The sequence below is a fragment of the Mobula hypostoma genome, chromosome 24 (genome assembly GCF_963921235.1).
Source record: "Mobula hypostoma chromosome 24, sMobHyp1.1, whole genome shotgun sequence".
Taxonomy (NCBI): Eukaryota; Metazoa; Chordata; class Chondrichthyes; order Myliobatiformes; family Myliobatidae; genus Mobula; species Mobula hypostoma.
In genome coordinates, this window is record NC_086120.1 from 47,232,687 (window position 1) to 47,251,021 (window position 18,335).

At 40.3% G+C, this 18,335-nt stretch overlaps 1 protein-coding gene across 1 annotated transcript in view; it reads left to right on the plus strand.

The window, feature by feature from the left end:
• The window catches only part of LOC134337496 (unconventional myosin-Va-like), a 175,412-nt gene that overhangs the window by 85,833 nt on the left and 71,244 nt on the right, over positions 1–18,335 (plus strand). Inside the window, exons 17-23 of the mRNA XM_063032562.1 lie at positions 961–1,047; positions 5,556–5,664; positions 7,279–7,490; positions 9,019–9,175; positions 11,362–11,601; positions 13,592–13,825; positions 15,793–15,886. Coding sequence (XP_062888632.1) covers positions 961–1,047; positions 5,556–5,664; positions 7,279–7,490; positions 9,019–9,175; positions 11,362–11,601; positions 13,592–13,825; positions 15,793–15,886 — 1,133 coding nt within the window. The remainder of the gene's footprint in view (positions 1–960; positions 1,048–5,555; positions 5,665–7,278; positions 7,491–9,018; positions 9,176–11,361; positions 11,602–13,591; positions 13,826–15,792; positions 15,887–18,335) is intronic.

Genomic DNA, 18,335 nt, shown 5'->3' on the forward strand with positions numbered 1-18,335 from the left:
TGCAAGGTTTGAAAAGAGCTGCTGCGTGATGAACACACAAAATGGTGGAGGAACTCGGAAGGTTCGGCTGCATCTGTGGAGGGAAATGAACAGTCGATATATCAGGCAGGGACCCTTTATGGGGTGGCATGGTAGCCCGATACTTTACAGTACTAGAACCCAGGTTCTATTTCCGCCGCTGTCTGTAAGGAGTTTGTACACTCTGTCCATAACTGCGTGAGTTTCCTCCGGGTGCTCCGGTTTCCTCCGGCAGTCCAAAGGTGTACCAGTTGGTAGGTTAATCGATTATTGTAAATTGTCCCATGATTAGGCTAGGGTTAAATCGGGGGATTGCCTGGCACCGTGGCTCAAAGGACCTATTCCGCGCTGTATCTAAATAAATAAATTTTTAAAACGGGTCTGGAAGGAAAGGAGACAAGCTGGAGTAAGGCAGGGGAGGGAAAGGAGTAGGAGCTGGCAGGTGAAAGGTGAGATACACCTTCGTGGTAGAGTCTGAGTGAGCCCATGGTTGAAGAATTGGAGGGCAGCAGAGATCACAGAGAGGCAGCAGTGAGAGAGGATCTCACTGAACTCTCATCGAAGAGAGGATTTTTAGGGTGACAAGGTGGTGTAATGGCTAATGTAACACGATTACAGAACGAGCAACCCGGGTTTGATTCTGCCACTGTCTGTAAGGAGTTTGCACGTTCATCCACTGACTGTGAGTTTCCTCTGGATTGTCTGCTTTCCTCACACATTCCAGGGACATGCAGGTTAGTAGCTTAATTGGTGGATGGGCTGGTAGGTCTGTATCTCTAAATACACAGTAAATTTAAACTTCAGGAAACCTGTTCTGTTTGATTTACTGCACAATGCAATGTAAAATGGATCTTAAAGCTGTTGTCAAATTTCATTAGCACCTAAATTATTCTCTCCTTTTGTTAATGGCGACTGATCTCCATGTTACTGAACGTTTTCTAGGTTTAATGCAAAGAGAATGGTCCAACAGTTACGAGCTTGTGGTGTTCTTGAGACAGTCCGACTCAGTGCTGCTGGATATCCCTCAAGGTCTGTACTTGCCCTCTGAGGTTAGAGTGACTGAACTTTAATGCCCTTGAGAGTATTTCTTTATTTGGCTTGTCTTTGCAGAAACATAGCTTCAGGAAAGCATCCCTGCACCATCAATCTGCAGGCCATAACACCACTGTTCCCTCTACGCGGCATGGCCACGCAATAACTGAAGTGCTCCCGCGCACATAGGCTTTGTTGCCACGCAGCTAGAAAAAGTTTGTGAAATGTGAAACATTTTCTTTTATGTACTGTATTAATTATACCCTTCAATTAATAAATGTAATTGTTCAAATTTTATTTGAGAACTTGTACATATCTCAAAAAACATTTAAAATGCAGTGCAGTTTTTAGGCCATCAATTTAAAAAAACACACAAAAATAATCTTGTTCAGAGCAGCAATTTTGTTATAGTCTCAGGCAAATTAGATAATAAATTAATGGTTTTTGCTAATTTGTATGCCCTGAATATGGATGATCCAGGCTTTTTTGAACATTTTTTTTGCTTTTATGAGATTTAAGTTTATATTCTTTGGTTTTAGGAGGAGACTTCAACTGTTGTTTAGACCCTGTTTTAGATTGTTCTTCTTCTAAATGATTGACATGTAGTAGATCTGCCTCCTTTATCCAGTCTTTTCTAATGAAATGTGATATTGTTGTTGTTTGGCACTTTTTGCATCCAACAGATAGGGTACTCATTTTTTTCTCATGTTCATCGTACGTATTCCAGGAATGATTATTTTTTTGTTGATAGCCAATTGATTCCATTAGTTTGATCATGTGAATATAAAGAAATTGCTGTTTCAGATCACGCTCCCGTGTTTTTATCTTTAAATCTTCCGGGTGTTTCCCGAATAAACAGATTCTGGCGTTTTAATCCAACTGTTATCTGATAAGGCTTTTTAAACATTTTTGGAGAGACAAATTGCTCTTTTTTTTTGAAGAGAATATGCTAGAAGACACTTCTAGTCTTATTTTGTGGGATGCTTTTAAGGCTTATATTAGAGGACAGATTATTTCTTTTACCGCAAGTGTTAAGAAAGAAGCTAATAAGGAGAGAATTGAATTAGCCAATCAGTTGAAACAAATTAGACCAAAAATATGCTTTGGCTCCAGATCCTGCTTTATATAAAAAATGTGTTGAAATTAAAATGAAATATGATCTGCTTTTAATTTATCCAATTGAAACTCAACTTTTTAAAAGATACAAGTCAGTTTTATGTTCATGAAGATAAAATGGGTAAACTATTGGCTAACCAATTAAAGACCTTTATAGTTAAACACCAAATTAAAGAAATTTGTAAAGCTAATGGTGATAAAACATCTGATCATTTAGAAATAAATGATACTTTTAGAGACCTCTATTCTAAACTTTATAGCTCTGATCCTCCTAAAGATGATACTGTAATGAATAATTTCTTAGATCGATTAAACATTTCTACACTTTCTGTTGATAATCGAAAATTGCTGGATCAACCCATTTCTTATGAGGAAATTGCCAAGGTTGTTCACTCTTTGCATGCGGGAAGATTCCAGGTCCTGATGGATTTTTTGGAGAGTTTTATAAGGCTTTTCCCTCTTTGCTTATACCTCACTTATACTCAATCCTTTCAGATGCTTTTAAATTAGGTAGGTTGCCACAATCTTTGTATGAAGCCTCCATTTCGCTTATTCTTAAAAAGAATAAGGATCCAACTGAATGTTCTTCTTACAGACCAATTTCCTTACTTAATGTTGATACTAAAATTTTATCTAAACTTTTGGCTCATAGGATTGAAAATATTTTGCCATCTATTATTTCTGATGATCAGACTGGATTTATCAAAAGTCAATACTCCCGCTTTAATATTCGTCATTTATTGAATGTTATTTATTCTCCTTCTAACGAGTTATCGGAGTGTGTGATATCCTTAGATGCTGAGAAAGCCTTTGATCGGGTTGAATGGAATTATTTATTCAAACCTTTAGAAAAATTTAACTTTGGGCCCGATTTTATTCAATGGATTAAATTACTTCATCTGTCTCCCTCTGCTCAGGTTCTTATTAACTCTCAGAATTCTAAACCATTTAAACTTCAATGTGGAACTAGACAAGGTTGTCCTTTGCTTTTTGATTTGGTCTTAGAACCTTTAGCTATTGCTTTCCGGGAATCTAATGATATCACTGGTATTTTAAGGAGGGGGATTACTCACAAAGTGTCGCTTTATGCTGATGACCTTTTGCTCTACATTTCTAATGTGGTGTCTTCTTTACCTTCCATACTTTCTTTACTTTCCTGCTTTAGTCAGTTTTCAGGATATAAACTTAACTTTCATAAGAGTGAACTTTAATTTGGTATTAGTTAACCTTCCTTTTAAAATTGTAAGAAATCAATTTACTCATTTGGGCATAACAATTACTAGGAATTATAAATTCCTTTTTAAAGACTTTTTTTTACACTTCTGAATTATGTTAAGGCACTATCAAATTGGTCACCCCTCTCTTTATCGTTGATTGGCAGAATTAATTCTATTAAAATGAATATTTTGCCTAAATTTTTATATTTATTTCAAGCTGTATCTATTTTTATTCCTAAATCCTTTTTTGATTCTCTGGATTCTATTATATCTTCGTATATATGGAAAAATAAAATTTCTCAATTAAATAAAGTTCATCTTCAAAAAGCTAAAAAGAATGGAGGTTTAGCTTTAACCAAGTTTAGGTTTTATTACTGGGCAGTCAATATACGGAATCTTACGTTTTGGTTATATTAATCGAGAAGACTGTCTGGTCTGTGTTTCTTTAGAAGCTAATTCTGTTAATAAATTTTCTACCATTTCTCTTCTCGGATCCTTAATTCCTTTATCTTTAAGTAATTTAACTGATAATTTTGTAGTTAAACACACTTTGAGGATTTGGGTACAATTTAGAAAATATTTTGGTTTATTGAGTTTTTCCACTTTCAAGTCCCATTTTTTCTAACTTTTTTTAAAACCAATGACTGATGTAGTTTTTAAAGAGTGGAATGGATTGTGTATTAAATGTTTTCAGGATTTGTTTGTTGGAGATAGTCTTTCTTCATTTGAACAACTATCAGCTAAGTATAGCCTACCCAAAACCCACTTATTTTGATATTTACAAATTAGAGACTTCTTGCGTTCTCAAGTACATCCGTTTCCTAAAAGTCCAGATAAGAATTTACTTGACACAATTTTTAATTTGAAACCCTTCCATAATGGATCTATATCTAATACTTATGGTATGTTGTTGGGAATGAGAAATATTCCTTCAGACAAAATTAAAAATCTCTGGGAACAAGATTTACAGATTCCAATTTCTGAGGATACTTGGAATGAAATTTTTAAATTGGTTAATACCTCATCATCATGTGCCCGTCATTCCCTTCTACAATTTAAAGTGGTTCATTGGGCCCACATGACTAAAGATAAGCGGTCTCGTTTTTATCCGGATATTACCTCCCTATTGTGATAGATGTAACAATGGAGAAGCTTCACTAATTCATATGTTTTGGACTTGTCCGAGTCTTGGAAAATATTGGAAAGAAGTATTCCAAATTTTTTCGATGCTTTTTAAAGTAAATTTAAAACCTCATCCTTTGACTGCCTTATTTGGTATTGTTGGAGGAAATGATATTATTTTGGAGACACATGATTTGCACATTTTGGCTTTTATTTCTCTTATAACCAGGAGGGCATTGTTGCTTAAGGGGAAGGATGTCATTTCGCCTGCTCATACTCATTGGTTACATGATGTTATGTCTTGCTTAAATTTAGAGAAGATTCGTTGTTCAATTTCTGAACCTGGACAAGATTTTTTAACATTGTGGGGACCTTTTTTGTACTATTTTCAAAATCTTTGATTTGCTATTAAGCACAGATGTTGGCTAACAATATGTTTTATTATATGATGAGGACTTTTTCCTTTTTTTTAACCAAACAGTTTTTTTTTCTGGTAGTGAGTTTAGCTTTTTTTTGTATAACAAAAGTATATCTTTTGAATATTATGTTTAAATTTAATGTATACGGATGTGGGGTTATGAAACTATATTTGTGATTCCAATATATTGTAATCGATATATAGCTTACTGTACTCTGTATGCTTTTATGTAAGAAATCAATAAAAATATTGAAAAAAGAAAAGAGCAGCAATTGCTCCAGCCAGCTGTTTTTAAAATTAATAATAATTAGAGGGAACATTGTACAACAGTTGGGGACTTGGGCCATATTATTATTTTTTTAATATTTTTTTTTGGTAACTTTTTCTGCTATGTAATTGTGTGTGCTGTGTGTGACTGTTGGTACAATGTTTTTGCACCTCCCCTGGAGGAACACTGTTCGTTTGGCTGTGTTCTAGCACTTGGTTGAAATGACGTTTAAACTTGAACGTGGGCACATGAACTCATACAGAGGCACCTTTATTTAGTTGATTCACTGAGTGCTGAGTACATAAACACCTGTTCTGATTCTGTGCTACAACTGTACTATGAACCTCATTTTTCTTTTACTCAGATGGACGTACACAGACTTTTTTAGCCGCTATAGAGTTTTGATGAGAAAAGGTGACATTCATGAGGACAAGAAACAGACTTGTAAAAATGTACTAGAAAATCTAATCAAGGTAAGAAAACAGCTTGTGGGATTTTATGTATCTTTTAAAGGGTACTGTTACTATGGGGACATCGATTTTTTTTTTACAAATTTAACTTGCATTTCTCCCAACTTTAAAAAAAAACTTAAATGGTGATGTGCACTTTATGCTCTTGAGTGTGTAATATTCAACAAATTCTTCACCTTTGAAATTGGTATTAACGATTCTTCTGCTGCTCTTAATGACTGCACCTTGGTTATAACTCTAAAGCGCATCCAATCCTGACTTCTCTGAAAAAGTCATAACATTTAAGTAATTAAGGAAAAGATGTTTTTGTATGTCCATTCACACCGTCAGTATTCTTCTTTTCACTCACCACAGTGGTATAATGTCTTAATATTAGAAAAGCAGTTCAGCGGATTTACTGGTTTTTGGCAAGAATTTTTTTGTTCATGTCTTAAATTCTACCCCCCCCCCCCCCACCGGAAGGATCAATATTTTAACCCTCTGCGATGTAGAATTATTAGTTTCAATGTTTAGAGTGCTTGACTATGATTTATTTATCTGGGTGCCATGTGGCATGTAATGTACAGCACAGGTAAGCAGTAAGCAATTCGCAGTCCTTGTGACAAGACCTTGATGGTGTTGGGGTATTCATTAGTCATATCCCCTCTTACAAAATGGTCGCCACAGTCACGTAGAGGTTAGCACAACACTATTACAGCCCGGGGTGTCGGAGTTCAGAGTTCAGTTCTGGTTGTCTTTTCCTCCGTGTGTCCGTGGGTTTGCTCCGGGTGCTCTGTTTTGTTCCCACAGTCCAAAGGTGCACCTGTTAGTAGGTTAATTGGTCTTTGTAAATTGTCCCGGGATTACGCTAGGATTAAACCGGGGTTTGGTGGGTGGCACTGCTCGAAAGGCCAGAAGGGCCTGTTATCTAAATAAATGACATGGACAGGTGAGCAGTAACAATGGGATTTGACCACATTCTGCGCTCTGGTCTCAGAACTAGTTGGTGTTCCACTCACCAGCCCTGGGCCAGTACCAGCTGGATACACGAGTTTACAGAATTCTAGAGCGACATTCTATCTCTGAGATAGAGAACGGGATGACTCAAACCGTTTATTAGACACTGTCCCAGGAAGGAAAATGTTCCAGTATTTAACATTTGCAACCCCTAAAGAATGCTGTGTAGTTCAATAAGATTGCTTCTCCTCCTAAACTCCACTGGGTAGGAACATAACCTTTTAGGTGATCCCTCTATACCTGTATCATCAAGTGAACCGTCTCAGAACTGCATTAATATCAGAATTGCAAGCAGGAATATTATGGTACTTCCCAAATCCAGGCACCAATAATGCCAGCAAATTAAAAAAATATATATATATACAAGAGAGAAACACAGTTTATATGCAAGGAGAAACAAGATTTCTAATTTCTAATGAGTGATGTCTGGAAAGGTGATTTCCAAAACCAAGGACTGGAAAGATCTTTGGTTGTAACTCATCATCCTCTAGAGTTTGAATCTTTGACGTGTCTAAAAATTGCCATTTGCACTTGCAGATCATATTTCAGGTTTTGTGATTTTTGTAGTGTTTGTACAAAGTGCTTCAATAATTCCTCCAAACAAGACTTTGCCATTGGCAGGATGGGAATAAATATCAATTTGGAAAGAGCAAGATATTCTTTTCGGCGGGACAAGTAGCCTACCTGGAAAAGCTCCGTGTTAACCAGTTGCGCGCTGCCTGCATAATGGTGCAGAAGGTGATGAGAGGTTGGCTTCAGAGAAAGCAATATCTGCAGATGTACAAAGCCACTATTGTAATACAGAAATATACAAGGGGATTTCTGGCTAAAAGGTAAGTGGGGATGGGTTAATCCATGGTAACATTAATTGTGTTTGGGAATTGTTTTTAAGGGAATGGATGGTCAGTTTAGAGTGTGTGAGCCAGGTTCATGGTGAATTTCGAAGGAGCCTGGCAAACACCACCAGAACCATTAAGACTTTCAAGTGGTCAGTAGGTTAGTGGAATTTTGCTGTTGGTTTTTCAAAGTTGTAATGTGAGTCTGCTCTAAAGACCCACTATATACAGAACCCTCAATTGTCCTTATTTTCAGTGTAAGGGGTTTCTTTTTTTTGTCACTGCGTAGTCTAATTAAAATGGCTTCTTTGTTATGTTAACTACTGAGAAAGTCCTCCCACTAGCAGTTTGTTTGGGTCACATTACTGATAAGAAGGTGTTACGAACCAATTGGGATAGTTGTTATGCTTTTGGTGTGTCTGTAAGATATTGTATGCGTGAGGTTTTGGGGAGAAGGCGGGGGAGAGAGAGAGAGAAAGACAGAGGATGGACCAGGTGCTGTGAGTCCACTAACGGGGTCGGACCCCGAGCGGGGCGTTCGGCGAGGAGAGGAGATGGTGATGGACTCGTGTGGAGCGTCTGGTTGACCACCGTCGTTGGTCCCAGGCGGCCGGTCAAAGTGGGCCGAGGGGTCGCAGGGTGAAGAAGAAGGGTCCTGAGCTCCAACTGTTTGTGCACGAAGAGATTGAACTTTGATAAGTGTGGTGCCTTTTGCTTTCCTTTTATAATTTATTCTCTATTAATTATATAGTTCCAGTAATATCTATAAACTGTAAATCATTTAATCGTATCTGGTGTATTGTCTGTTATTTGGGTGGAGTGGGGTACATCACACAGCATCCACACAAACTAATTACCCAGTTTGGTGGGGCCGAGGGCTGTTTCCCTAGACGACAGGGAGCCGAGCGACCCTGAGGTTGGCCAGGGAGGCTACATCAGTGTTCAAACCAAGTGCATGAATAGAAGACAGAAATTTTCTTGTTCCAGTGTACAAACCAAGTGCATGAATAGAGACAGAAATTTTCTTGCTTCTATAGATATTTCACTGAGAGCATGCCTGTACTATTTTCCTTTGCCTGACTGGAGCATGCTTTTATTGAATTGAATGCAGGTACAGTCTTCTTAAGCCTGTTACCCCTACTGGGGCATGGGCTACCAACATCATTAGCTCACCAGAGTCCTCTGTCGTGGGCTGATAGAAGGTTGATTGTCATCTGGTGACAGTGGAAGCCAGAGTCAATGACACGGGCAAAGATCTTTCCTCTCCCAGGAATGAGGTCTTTGGAGCTTCCATAGGTGTTTATATTGCTTTGGGTTTGCGAGTTCCATGCCCAAACCTCAGCCTTTTTCAGCCGGGCTCCACCACCTGTGGTGGAGTTGGTACAGTCTGCGTGATCCAAGTCATATTTAAGACCATTTGCTGGTCAGTGTGATTGCAAACGTGACCCAGACCTCGAATACATTTCACACTGTTACACATGTTGACTTAGATTAAAAACCACCAAGAAATCTTACTTCCGTTTAGATTTGTGGAGCATTCTCGACGAACGAGGGCTGCGATCGTGATACAGAAGCAATACAGAATGCTGACTGTGCGGAGGGTGTACGTACTCACCTGTAAAGCAGTCATCACCATTCAAGCTTGGTTTAAAGGCACGGCTGCAAGGCGGATGTATTGCAAGGTGAGTTTTTTAAAAGGTTGTTTTGTTAATGAAGAATCAGTTCAATTTTAAAATGGTTTATCTGCTTTCTGATGAGTTCCACTAGTTATGCTGACTGGATCTACACTCAGTGTGTGTTCATGGTCTTCTGGGGTTGTGGCTCATTCTCTTCAAGGTTCAACCTGTTCTGTGTCAGAGACGATCCTCTGCCACCACAGTTGCAACACATGGTTATTTGTGTTACTGTCACCTTCCTGTTAGCTTGAATTAGTCTGGCAATTCACTTTTCACCTCATTAACAAGGTGTTTTCGCCCACAAAACTGCCGCTCACTGGATTTTTTTTTCTGTTTATCGCACCACTCTCTGTAAACTCTTAAAGACTGTTGTGGGTGAGAGTCCCAGGAGATCAGTTTGAGCTACACGTACCCACCCCATCTGGCACCAACAATCATTTCACAGCCGGTCACTTAGATCACAGTTCTCCCCATCCTGATGTTTGGTGTGAACAAAGACTGAACCTCTGGACCATGTCTGCATGCTTTTATGCACTGAGTTGCTGCCACGTGATTGATGATTAGATGTTTGCATTAACGAGCAGGTGTACTGGTGAGTGTAATGGCTCTTTAGTGTCATTTCCCCGAGATGCTGCTAATTTAAAGCTGATATTGAACTATGATTGCTTGGTCCATCTAAATGTTCCTACAGTTTTTATCTGCCCCTTCTGGAGGTATTGGTTATTACAGTTGTGTATCTTCATCTGCTTCATCAAAATAACCACGTAAGATGGAATAAAGAAATTGGGAACAGGGTTAGTAAGTGGGGAGAGTGTTGGAATCACCTTTTGTATTGTGCTCTATTGCTCCCTGTAGATAATGAACAGGAGGAACAGCTCCAGTTTTTATCTGTCTCCCCTGGTGCCCCCTCCTCCTCCTTCCCTTTCTCCCATGGTCCAATCTCCTCCTACCAGATTCCTTTATTTATCTTATCTTAGCAATACCGTGTGGAATAGGCCCCTCCAGCTCTTCGAGCCACACTGCTTCGACAAACCCAATTAACCTTAAGCTAATCACAGGACAATTTACAATGACTGAATAACCTATTAACCGGTACATCTCCGGACTGTGGGAGAAAACCGGGGCACCCGGAGAAAACCCATGCATTCCGTGGGGAGGATGTACAGACTCCTTACAGAACAGCACTGGGATTGAGCTCCAAACTCCGGAACACCCTAAGCTGTAATAGTGTCCTTTCTCCAGCCCTTACAGGGATAAGTGCCGGGAGGGAAAATAGTGGGAGGGACGAATGGACAAAGGAGACACGTAGAGTATTAGTGTCTCCAGCATTGTCAACAACCCTCCCATCCTTCCCACAATCTCTTCATCCTCCTGCCATCAGGTTGAAGCTACTGAGGCATAAGAGCCTGAACTGTCGAGCTGGGTAATAGCTTTTCCTAGGCTGTCAGGCTTAACACCCTGTTACCACCAAGCGCACGTATACACCCTGTCTGAATGCCTTCCCCTGCTCCCCGTCCACGCCCCAACTCACAGACACACTCTCATCCTGCACTGGTCACTCTCATCTTTTATTGCCGCTGTTTCACATATTTGTACGACTGCTTGTTTTACTATAACAGTGTCAGTTACATTATACTGTCTGACATAAACGTGTACCTCATACTTTGTCAACCTGTCAATCTCAGGCCATGTCACACAGGGACTTGTGCTAATATTTTGTGACTGTATGTGCTGGATTGTAACTATACATTCTGCCTGTGACTATATGTACTGTGTTGCACCTTGGTCCAGAGGAACAATGTTTCGTTTAGCTGTATACACATGGATGGTGAAGGACAATAAACTTGAACTTAACCATAAACAAGAGAAAATCTGCCTACGCTGGAAATCCGAGCGACGCACACAAAATGCTGGAGGAACTCAGCAGGCCAGGCAGCATCCATGGAAAAAAAGTACAGTTAATGTTTTGACCTGAAACATCGACTGTACTCTTTTCCATGGATGCTGCCTAGTCTGCTGAGTTCCTCCAGCATTTTGTGCATGTTGCTTAATAACCATAATATCATATGGTTACTATAATTATTAAGTAGTGGAATGGAAGGCTGGGGGGGGGTGGGTGAATGAGGAAGGGTTTAAATTGAATCACAGTTGAGGGAAGTGATTATTTAAAGAACATGCACATTTTTAATTAGATGGTCCGTGAGCGAAAGGCTGTGGTCCTGCAGAGGTACGTCCGAGGGTGGCTGGCCTCCTTGAGGTATGGGAGAACCCGGCACGCTGTTATCCACATCCAGTCCTGTTACCGGCGCATGGTGGCATATCGTCAGCTCAAGAAGCTGAGGGCTGAAGCTCGTTCAGTTGAGCACTACAGGAAGTTAAACAAGGGAATGGAGAACAAAATCCTTCAGCTCCAATGCAAGGTGAACGATCAGGTAATGTGGCAAAACATGACAGTTTGTAGGTCCTGATGCACGGATCGACAACCCATTTCTTGTTAAATACTCTTTTACTGCTTGTCTTTGGGCTGGTTCATGGGTCTTGATTCAGGATTGTTTTTCTCACCAGCCTGAGTTTGAAATATCAATAAAGATTGGATGGCAGAACAATGGAACAATCAAGTCCAGTAATAGCATGGATAACATTTGTCAGGCATGTCAGATAAGGAATATCCCACTGCTTTCATCTTTTATGCAATGTGTAAATTGCAATTATGACACACAACAAAATAGGCCATAGTCAGCATGGAAAATCTTGCCTGGCAGATCTGTTGGAATTCTTTGAAGAAATAACAAGCAGGATAGACAAAGAATTGGTTGATATGTACTTGGATTTTCAGAAGACCTTTGATAAGGTGCCACACATGAGGCTGCTTAACAAGCTACGAGGCCATAGTATTACAGGAAAGATTCTAGCACGGATAAAGCAGTGGCTGATTGGCAGAAGGCAAAGAGTGGGAATAAAGGGAGCCTTTTCTAGTTGGCTGCTGGTGACTAGTAGTGTTCCACAGGGTTCTGTGTTGGGACCGATTCTTTTTACATTATATGTCAATTAATTGAACGATAGAATTGATTGCTTTATTGCAAAGTTTGCAGATGATATGAAGACAGGTGGAGGGGCAGGTAGCTTTGGCAAAGTAGAGAGACTACAGAAGGGACAGATTAAGAGAATGAGCAAAGAAATGGCAGATGGAATACAGTGTCAGGAAATGTGTGATCATCCACTTTGGTAGAAGAAATGAAAGGGTTGACTATTTTCTAAGTGGAGAGAAAATACAAAGAACTCAGATACAAAGGGACTTGGGAGTCCTTGTGCAAGATTCTCAAAAGGTTAATTTGCAGATAGTCAGTGGTGAGGAAGGCAAATGCAATGTTAGTATTCATTTCAAGAGGATGAAAAGCAAGCAAGAATGTGCAAACTCCACATAGACACCATTCTAAAGTTTAAAGATTAGACTTATTTATCACATGTACATTGATACTTCGAAACTTGCAGTAAAATACCTCGTTTGCATCCGTGACCAACACAGTCCGAAGCTGTCCTGGGGGCAGCCCGCAAGTGTCATTATGCTTCCAGCACCAAAGTAGCATGCCCACAACTCACTAACCCTGACTGAACCTCTTGAATGTGGGAAGAAACACGTGCAATCACGTAGAGAACATACAAACTCCTTATAGGCAGCGGCGGTTGTCAAACCTGGTTGGTGATCACTGGTGCTGTAAAGCGAATGCGTTAACCGCTATGCCAACCTGTGACTCACCTGCGTGTTTTACATCTAGTTTTCCATTTATTCTAATTCAGTTCAAAGTTCCAAGTAAATATTATTATCAAAGTACATATACAGCTCTGAGATTCATTTTCCTGTGGGCAAACTCAACAGATCTATAGAATAGTAATTATAACAGGATCAATGAAAGATCAACCAGAATGCAGAAGACAACAAACTATGTAAATGCAAATATAAATAAATAACAATAAATAATGAGAACCTGAGAAGAAGAGTCCTCAAAGTTAGATCATTGATTGTTGGAACATCTCAATAGGTGGGTAAGTGAGTGGAGTTACCCCTTTTGTTCAGGAGCCTGATGGTTGAGGGGTAGTAACTGTTCTTGAATCTGGTGGTGCGAGTCCTGAGGCTCTTGTACCTTCTACCTGATTTAGAAAAGAGCATTGCCTGGGTGGTTGTTAATAATATGCTGCTGTAGGCAAGTTTCTCCTTGTATCTCATTGTAATCATGTACATTGATAATAATCTAGATTTGACCTGGCTTCTTGGAATCACACGATGAAACAAGTTGTTTTAACATAATGACCGCGGCAATCATAAAAGAACTTGTTTGAATTTGGTGTCTGACGTCTGTGACAGTCTCGCTGCCCAAGTGCAAAGTCTGGTAACTGGTAATGTCATAACATTTTACTTTTCAGACCAAAGAAAACAAAATACTGGTAGAGCAAATGTCATCTCTTGTTACCTCACACAAAAATGAGATGCAGAAACTGAAGAATGAAGTGGAACATGTTCATCATAGAGCTGAGGAAGCTCAAATCCTGGTCATGCAGGAGCAGATCACAAGACTGCAGGAGGAACTAAAACAAGTGCTGAAAGACAGAAGAAACGCTGAAGCAAGAGCCTCTCAAGAACTGGCTCAGTTGAGACTGGTAAGACTATATGTACGTTCATCACCATCATCATCATTATTATTAGTGAGCTGTGTCACATGACGTAGGCGATCATGGTCTTTGACCATGAATGTTCTTGGCAAATTTTTCTACAGAAGTAGTTTGCCATTGCCGCCTTCTGGGCAGTATCCTTACAAGACAGGTGACCCGGACATTATCAATACTCTTCAGAGGTTGCCTGGAGTCAGTGGTAACATAACCAAGACTTGTGATATACACCAGCTGCTCATATGACCATCCATCACCTGCTCCCATGGATTCACATGACCGTGACTGGGGGAGGCTAAGCAGGTACTACACCTTGTTCAAGGGTGACCTGCAGGCTAGCGTAGAGAAGATGAGCCTTGCAACTCCTTAGCAGAGATATTTAAATCATCCTTAGCAACAGGTGAGGTACCAGCGAATTGAAGGATAGCCAATGTTGTTCCATTCTTTTAAGAAAGGCTCTAAGAATAAACCAGGAGATTATAGGCCAGTGAGCCTGGTGTCAGTTGTGGGAAAGTTATTGGAAGGTATTCTAAGGGATTGGATATGTGAGTATTTGGATAACCATAGACTGATTAAAGATAGTTGATATGCCTTTGTGCATGATAGGTTGTGTCTAACCAATCTTAGAGTTTTTTGAGAAAGTTACCAGGAAGTAGATTGAAGGCAAGGCAGTGGATGTTGTCTACGTGGACTTCAGCAAGGCACTTGACAAGGTTCTGTATGGAAGGTTGGTCAAGAAGGTTCTGTCGCTCAGCATTCAAGATGAGCTAGTAAATTGGATTAGACATGGGCTTTGTGGGAGAAGCAGAGAGTGGTAGTAGAGGGTTGTGTCTCTGACGGGAAGACTGTGACTAGTGGTGTACTGCAAGAATCGGTGCTGGGTCCTTTGTTGTTATCTACATCAATGATCTGAATGATAATGTGGTTAACTGGATCAGCAAATTTGCATATAACATCTAGATTCAGGGTGTAGTGGACAGAGAGAAAGGCTAGCATGGACCAGCTGGAAAAACGGCAATTGGAACTTAATGCAGTTGAGTGCGAGGTGTTCAGTAGGACCAACCAAGATAAGTCTTGCAGTGAATGGTAGGGCACTGAGGAGTGTGGCAGAACAAAGGGATCTAGGAATACAGGTCTGTAATTCATTGAAAGTGGATTCACAGGTAAATAGGGTCATAAAGAAAGCATTCATACATCAAAGTACTGAGTACAGCAGATGGGATATTATGTTGAAGTTGTATAAGATATTAGTGAGGCCTAATTTGGAGTATTGTGTGCAATTTTGGTCACCTACCTACAGGAAAGATGTAAATAAGGTTGAAAGAGTACAAAGAAAATTTATAAGGATATTGCTGGGTCTGGAGGACCTGAATTATAAGGAAAGATTGAATAGGTTAGGACTTTATTCCTTGGAACATTGAAGATTGAAAGGAGATTTAATAGGAGTATATAAAGTTCTGAGGGGTATAGATAGTGTAAATAAATGCAAGTAGGCTTTTTGCACTGAGGTGGGACTACAACTAGAGACCCTGGGTTAAGGGTGAAAGGTGAAAAGTTTAAGGGGAACATGAGGGACAAACTTCTTCACTCAGAGGGTCATAAAAATGTGGAGTGAGCTGCCAGCACAAGTGGTGTAAGCGAGATAGATTTCAACATTGAAAAGAAGTTTGGATAGATACACGGATGCTAGGGGTATGGAGGGCTATGGTCCCAGTGCAGGTCAATGGGAGTAGGCACCTAAATGGTACACCAGAGTAGATGGGCCGAAGGGCCAGATTCTGACTGCGACAAAGACAGACAAACAACTAATGTGTAAAAAGACAAAATGCAAACAAAAAACTAATAATAATAAAAAAAATAATTAATACTGAGAACATGAGCTGTAGCCCTTGTAAGCGAGGTGATGTTGTTTCCCCAGCGGTTTGCAATTCCAGACAATATAATATCTTTTTTTTCAGCATTTTACAGTTCTTCAAAATGAAAACAGTCAGTTAAATGATGAAAAAGAAAGTGTTAATAAACTGATTATGGAGCAGTCGAAGATTATTGAAGGTATGTTTTTTGACCCCATTTCATTGGGACATATTTGGGAGGGTTACTTCTTACTACAATGTTGCTGAACAGGTACTGATAATTTCACAATCAGCATGACACTAATGGACAAAAGCATCACCAAACAGTAAATTGTTTTGTGTTAAGATTGCGAAGGATAAAATTTGAAAATGTTAAGTGCAATGTACTTGTAGATCCCATTACAGCATTTGGAATGTGGAGTATTTAGAAGACGAATTTCAAGTTTGTATATTGGTATACAGTGATAATAAATTTACTTTGTATTTTGTACTTTATACATACTTCACAACCCATCCCAGTAATGCAGCAGGTGAGGGAGGACTGAATGTAATCACCAAGCACACAAGATATCCAAGAAGCCTCTGTGGGCTACCTGGAGATCTGATAAAGTCTTTCTGGGTAGCTCCCAACCTGAAGGCATCAACTTTTGATTTTTCTAACCTCTGATAATTTCTCCTCCTCCTCTCTTTATTCACTCCCTATTCTGGCTCCCCTCTTACCCCTTCTCTTCCCAGCTAAAGCGTAGCGTAATGGTTAGTGTGACACTATTACACCTCAGGGCATCGGCGTTTGGAGTTCAATCTGGCATCTTCTGTAAGGAGCCTGTACTTTCTCCCTTTGGAATGTGTGTGTTTCCTCTGGGTGCTCCAGTTTCCTCCCACAGTCCAAAGACACACTGGTTAGTAGGTTAATTGTTCATTGTAAATTGTACCGTGATTAGTCTCGTGCTGAATCAGTAGGTTACTGGGCGATGTGGCTTGTGGTGCTGGAAGGCCCTGTTCCACACTGTATCTCTAAGCAAATGAGTTTGGCTTTACACTGATATTGATCATCATTCTCAGTCTTTCAAAAAAATTTCATTTAGAGTTAATGGCAGTGAGTTTAATACCAGACAGTTCATTGGCAAAGATGTTAAAGGTGCTGCCTCAACTTGGGATCTAGGTTTGATCCTGACCTCTGATGCTGTCTGTGTGGAGTTTGCATGTCTACAATTTCCACTGCCTCAGTAAAGCAATCAATGTGATCAAAGACCCCCCACCCACCTCAGACATTCTCTCCCCCCACCATTGAGCAGAAGATAAAAACCACATGGCACCAGGCTAAAGGACAGTTTCTATCCTATGTTAAAAGACCATTGAATGCTTGTCTAATACAGTAAGATAAACTCCTGACATCACCATCTACCTTATGGCCTTGCACCTTATTGTCTGCCTGCACTGCACTTTCTCTGTAACTGTAACACTTTATTCTGCATTCTGAAATTGTACATCCTGGTTCTACCTCAATGCAATGAAATGATTTGTGTGTGTGACACACAAACAGGAATATTCTCTGTACAAGGAACGTGACAATAGTAAACCAATTAATTGGCCTTGCAGCACTTTCAAATTCACTCTGGAAAGGGTGAACCAGCTGAGTTTGACCATCTTTCCCTGTGAACTGTGAAGGCCTGTACAGACGGTAATGGCTGATGTGAGGATGCTCTCTGTGATGCCAGTGTAGAATTGCACCAGGGTGCTCTGGGAAAGATGGAATTTTACCTTCTGCCATGGCCTTTTGTTAATGAAGGAGATGTGGTTCTCCCACGTGAGGTCCTACAAAACAAGTTAATCTGTCTTATTGACTGGCAGAGCAGGCATAAGAAAATAGCAGTACTAGTGTTATAGTTTTTATTTGAACGTCAATTGTAGCAAGCAGCTGAGAACTTCCAATATTGGAGAGAGATTGATTGAACATTTTCACTTTGAGCCCATCATGTTTCAACATCTAGTGTGCAAACTTCTCACTGCTCCCTGTCTGTGATCTCTGCTGCTCTCTGATCCTTTGTCCATGTGCTTTCCCAGACTCACTGACAGACAAATGTCCTTCCTGGGAACCTGTCTCTGCTGTCAGCCTGTTTCACAAATCACCTCCCAGCTTCTCACTCTATCCCCTTGCTCCCCCACCCACCTTCCTCTGGTGCTCCTCCCCCCCTTTTTTCTTCTGTGTCCTTCGGTCTCTTTCTCCAATCAACTTCCTAGCTCTTTGCTTCATCCTCCCCCCTCCACGTTTCACCTATTGCCTGGCGTTCCTCTCTCCCCTCCCCCCACCTTTCAAATCTACTGCTCAACTTTTCTTCTCCAGTCCTGCTGAAGGATTTCGGCCCAAAACATTAACAGTATTTCTTTTCTATAGATGCTGCTGGGTCTGCTGAGTTCCTCCAGCATTCTGTGTGTGTTCCTCTCCCTTCTCCTGGTTTCACCTATCACATTCCTTCCTCTTTTTTTCTTCCCCACCCTTCCCCACTTTCTTATTCAGGCTCTTCCTCCTTCCCCTCTAGTCCTGATAAATGGTTTTGACCAGAAACGTCGACTGTTTATTTCCCTCTATACATGCTGCCTGACCTGCTGAGTTCCTCCGGCATTTTGTGTGTGTTGTTCTGGATTTC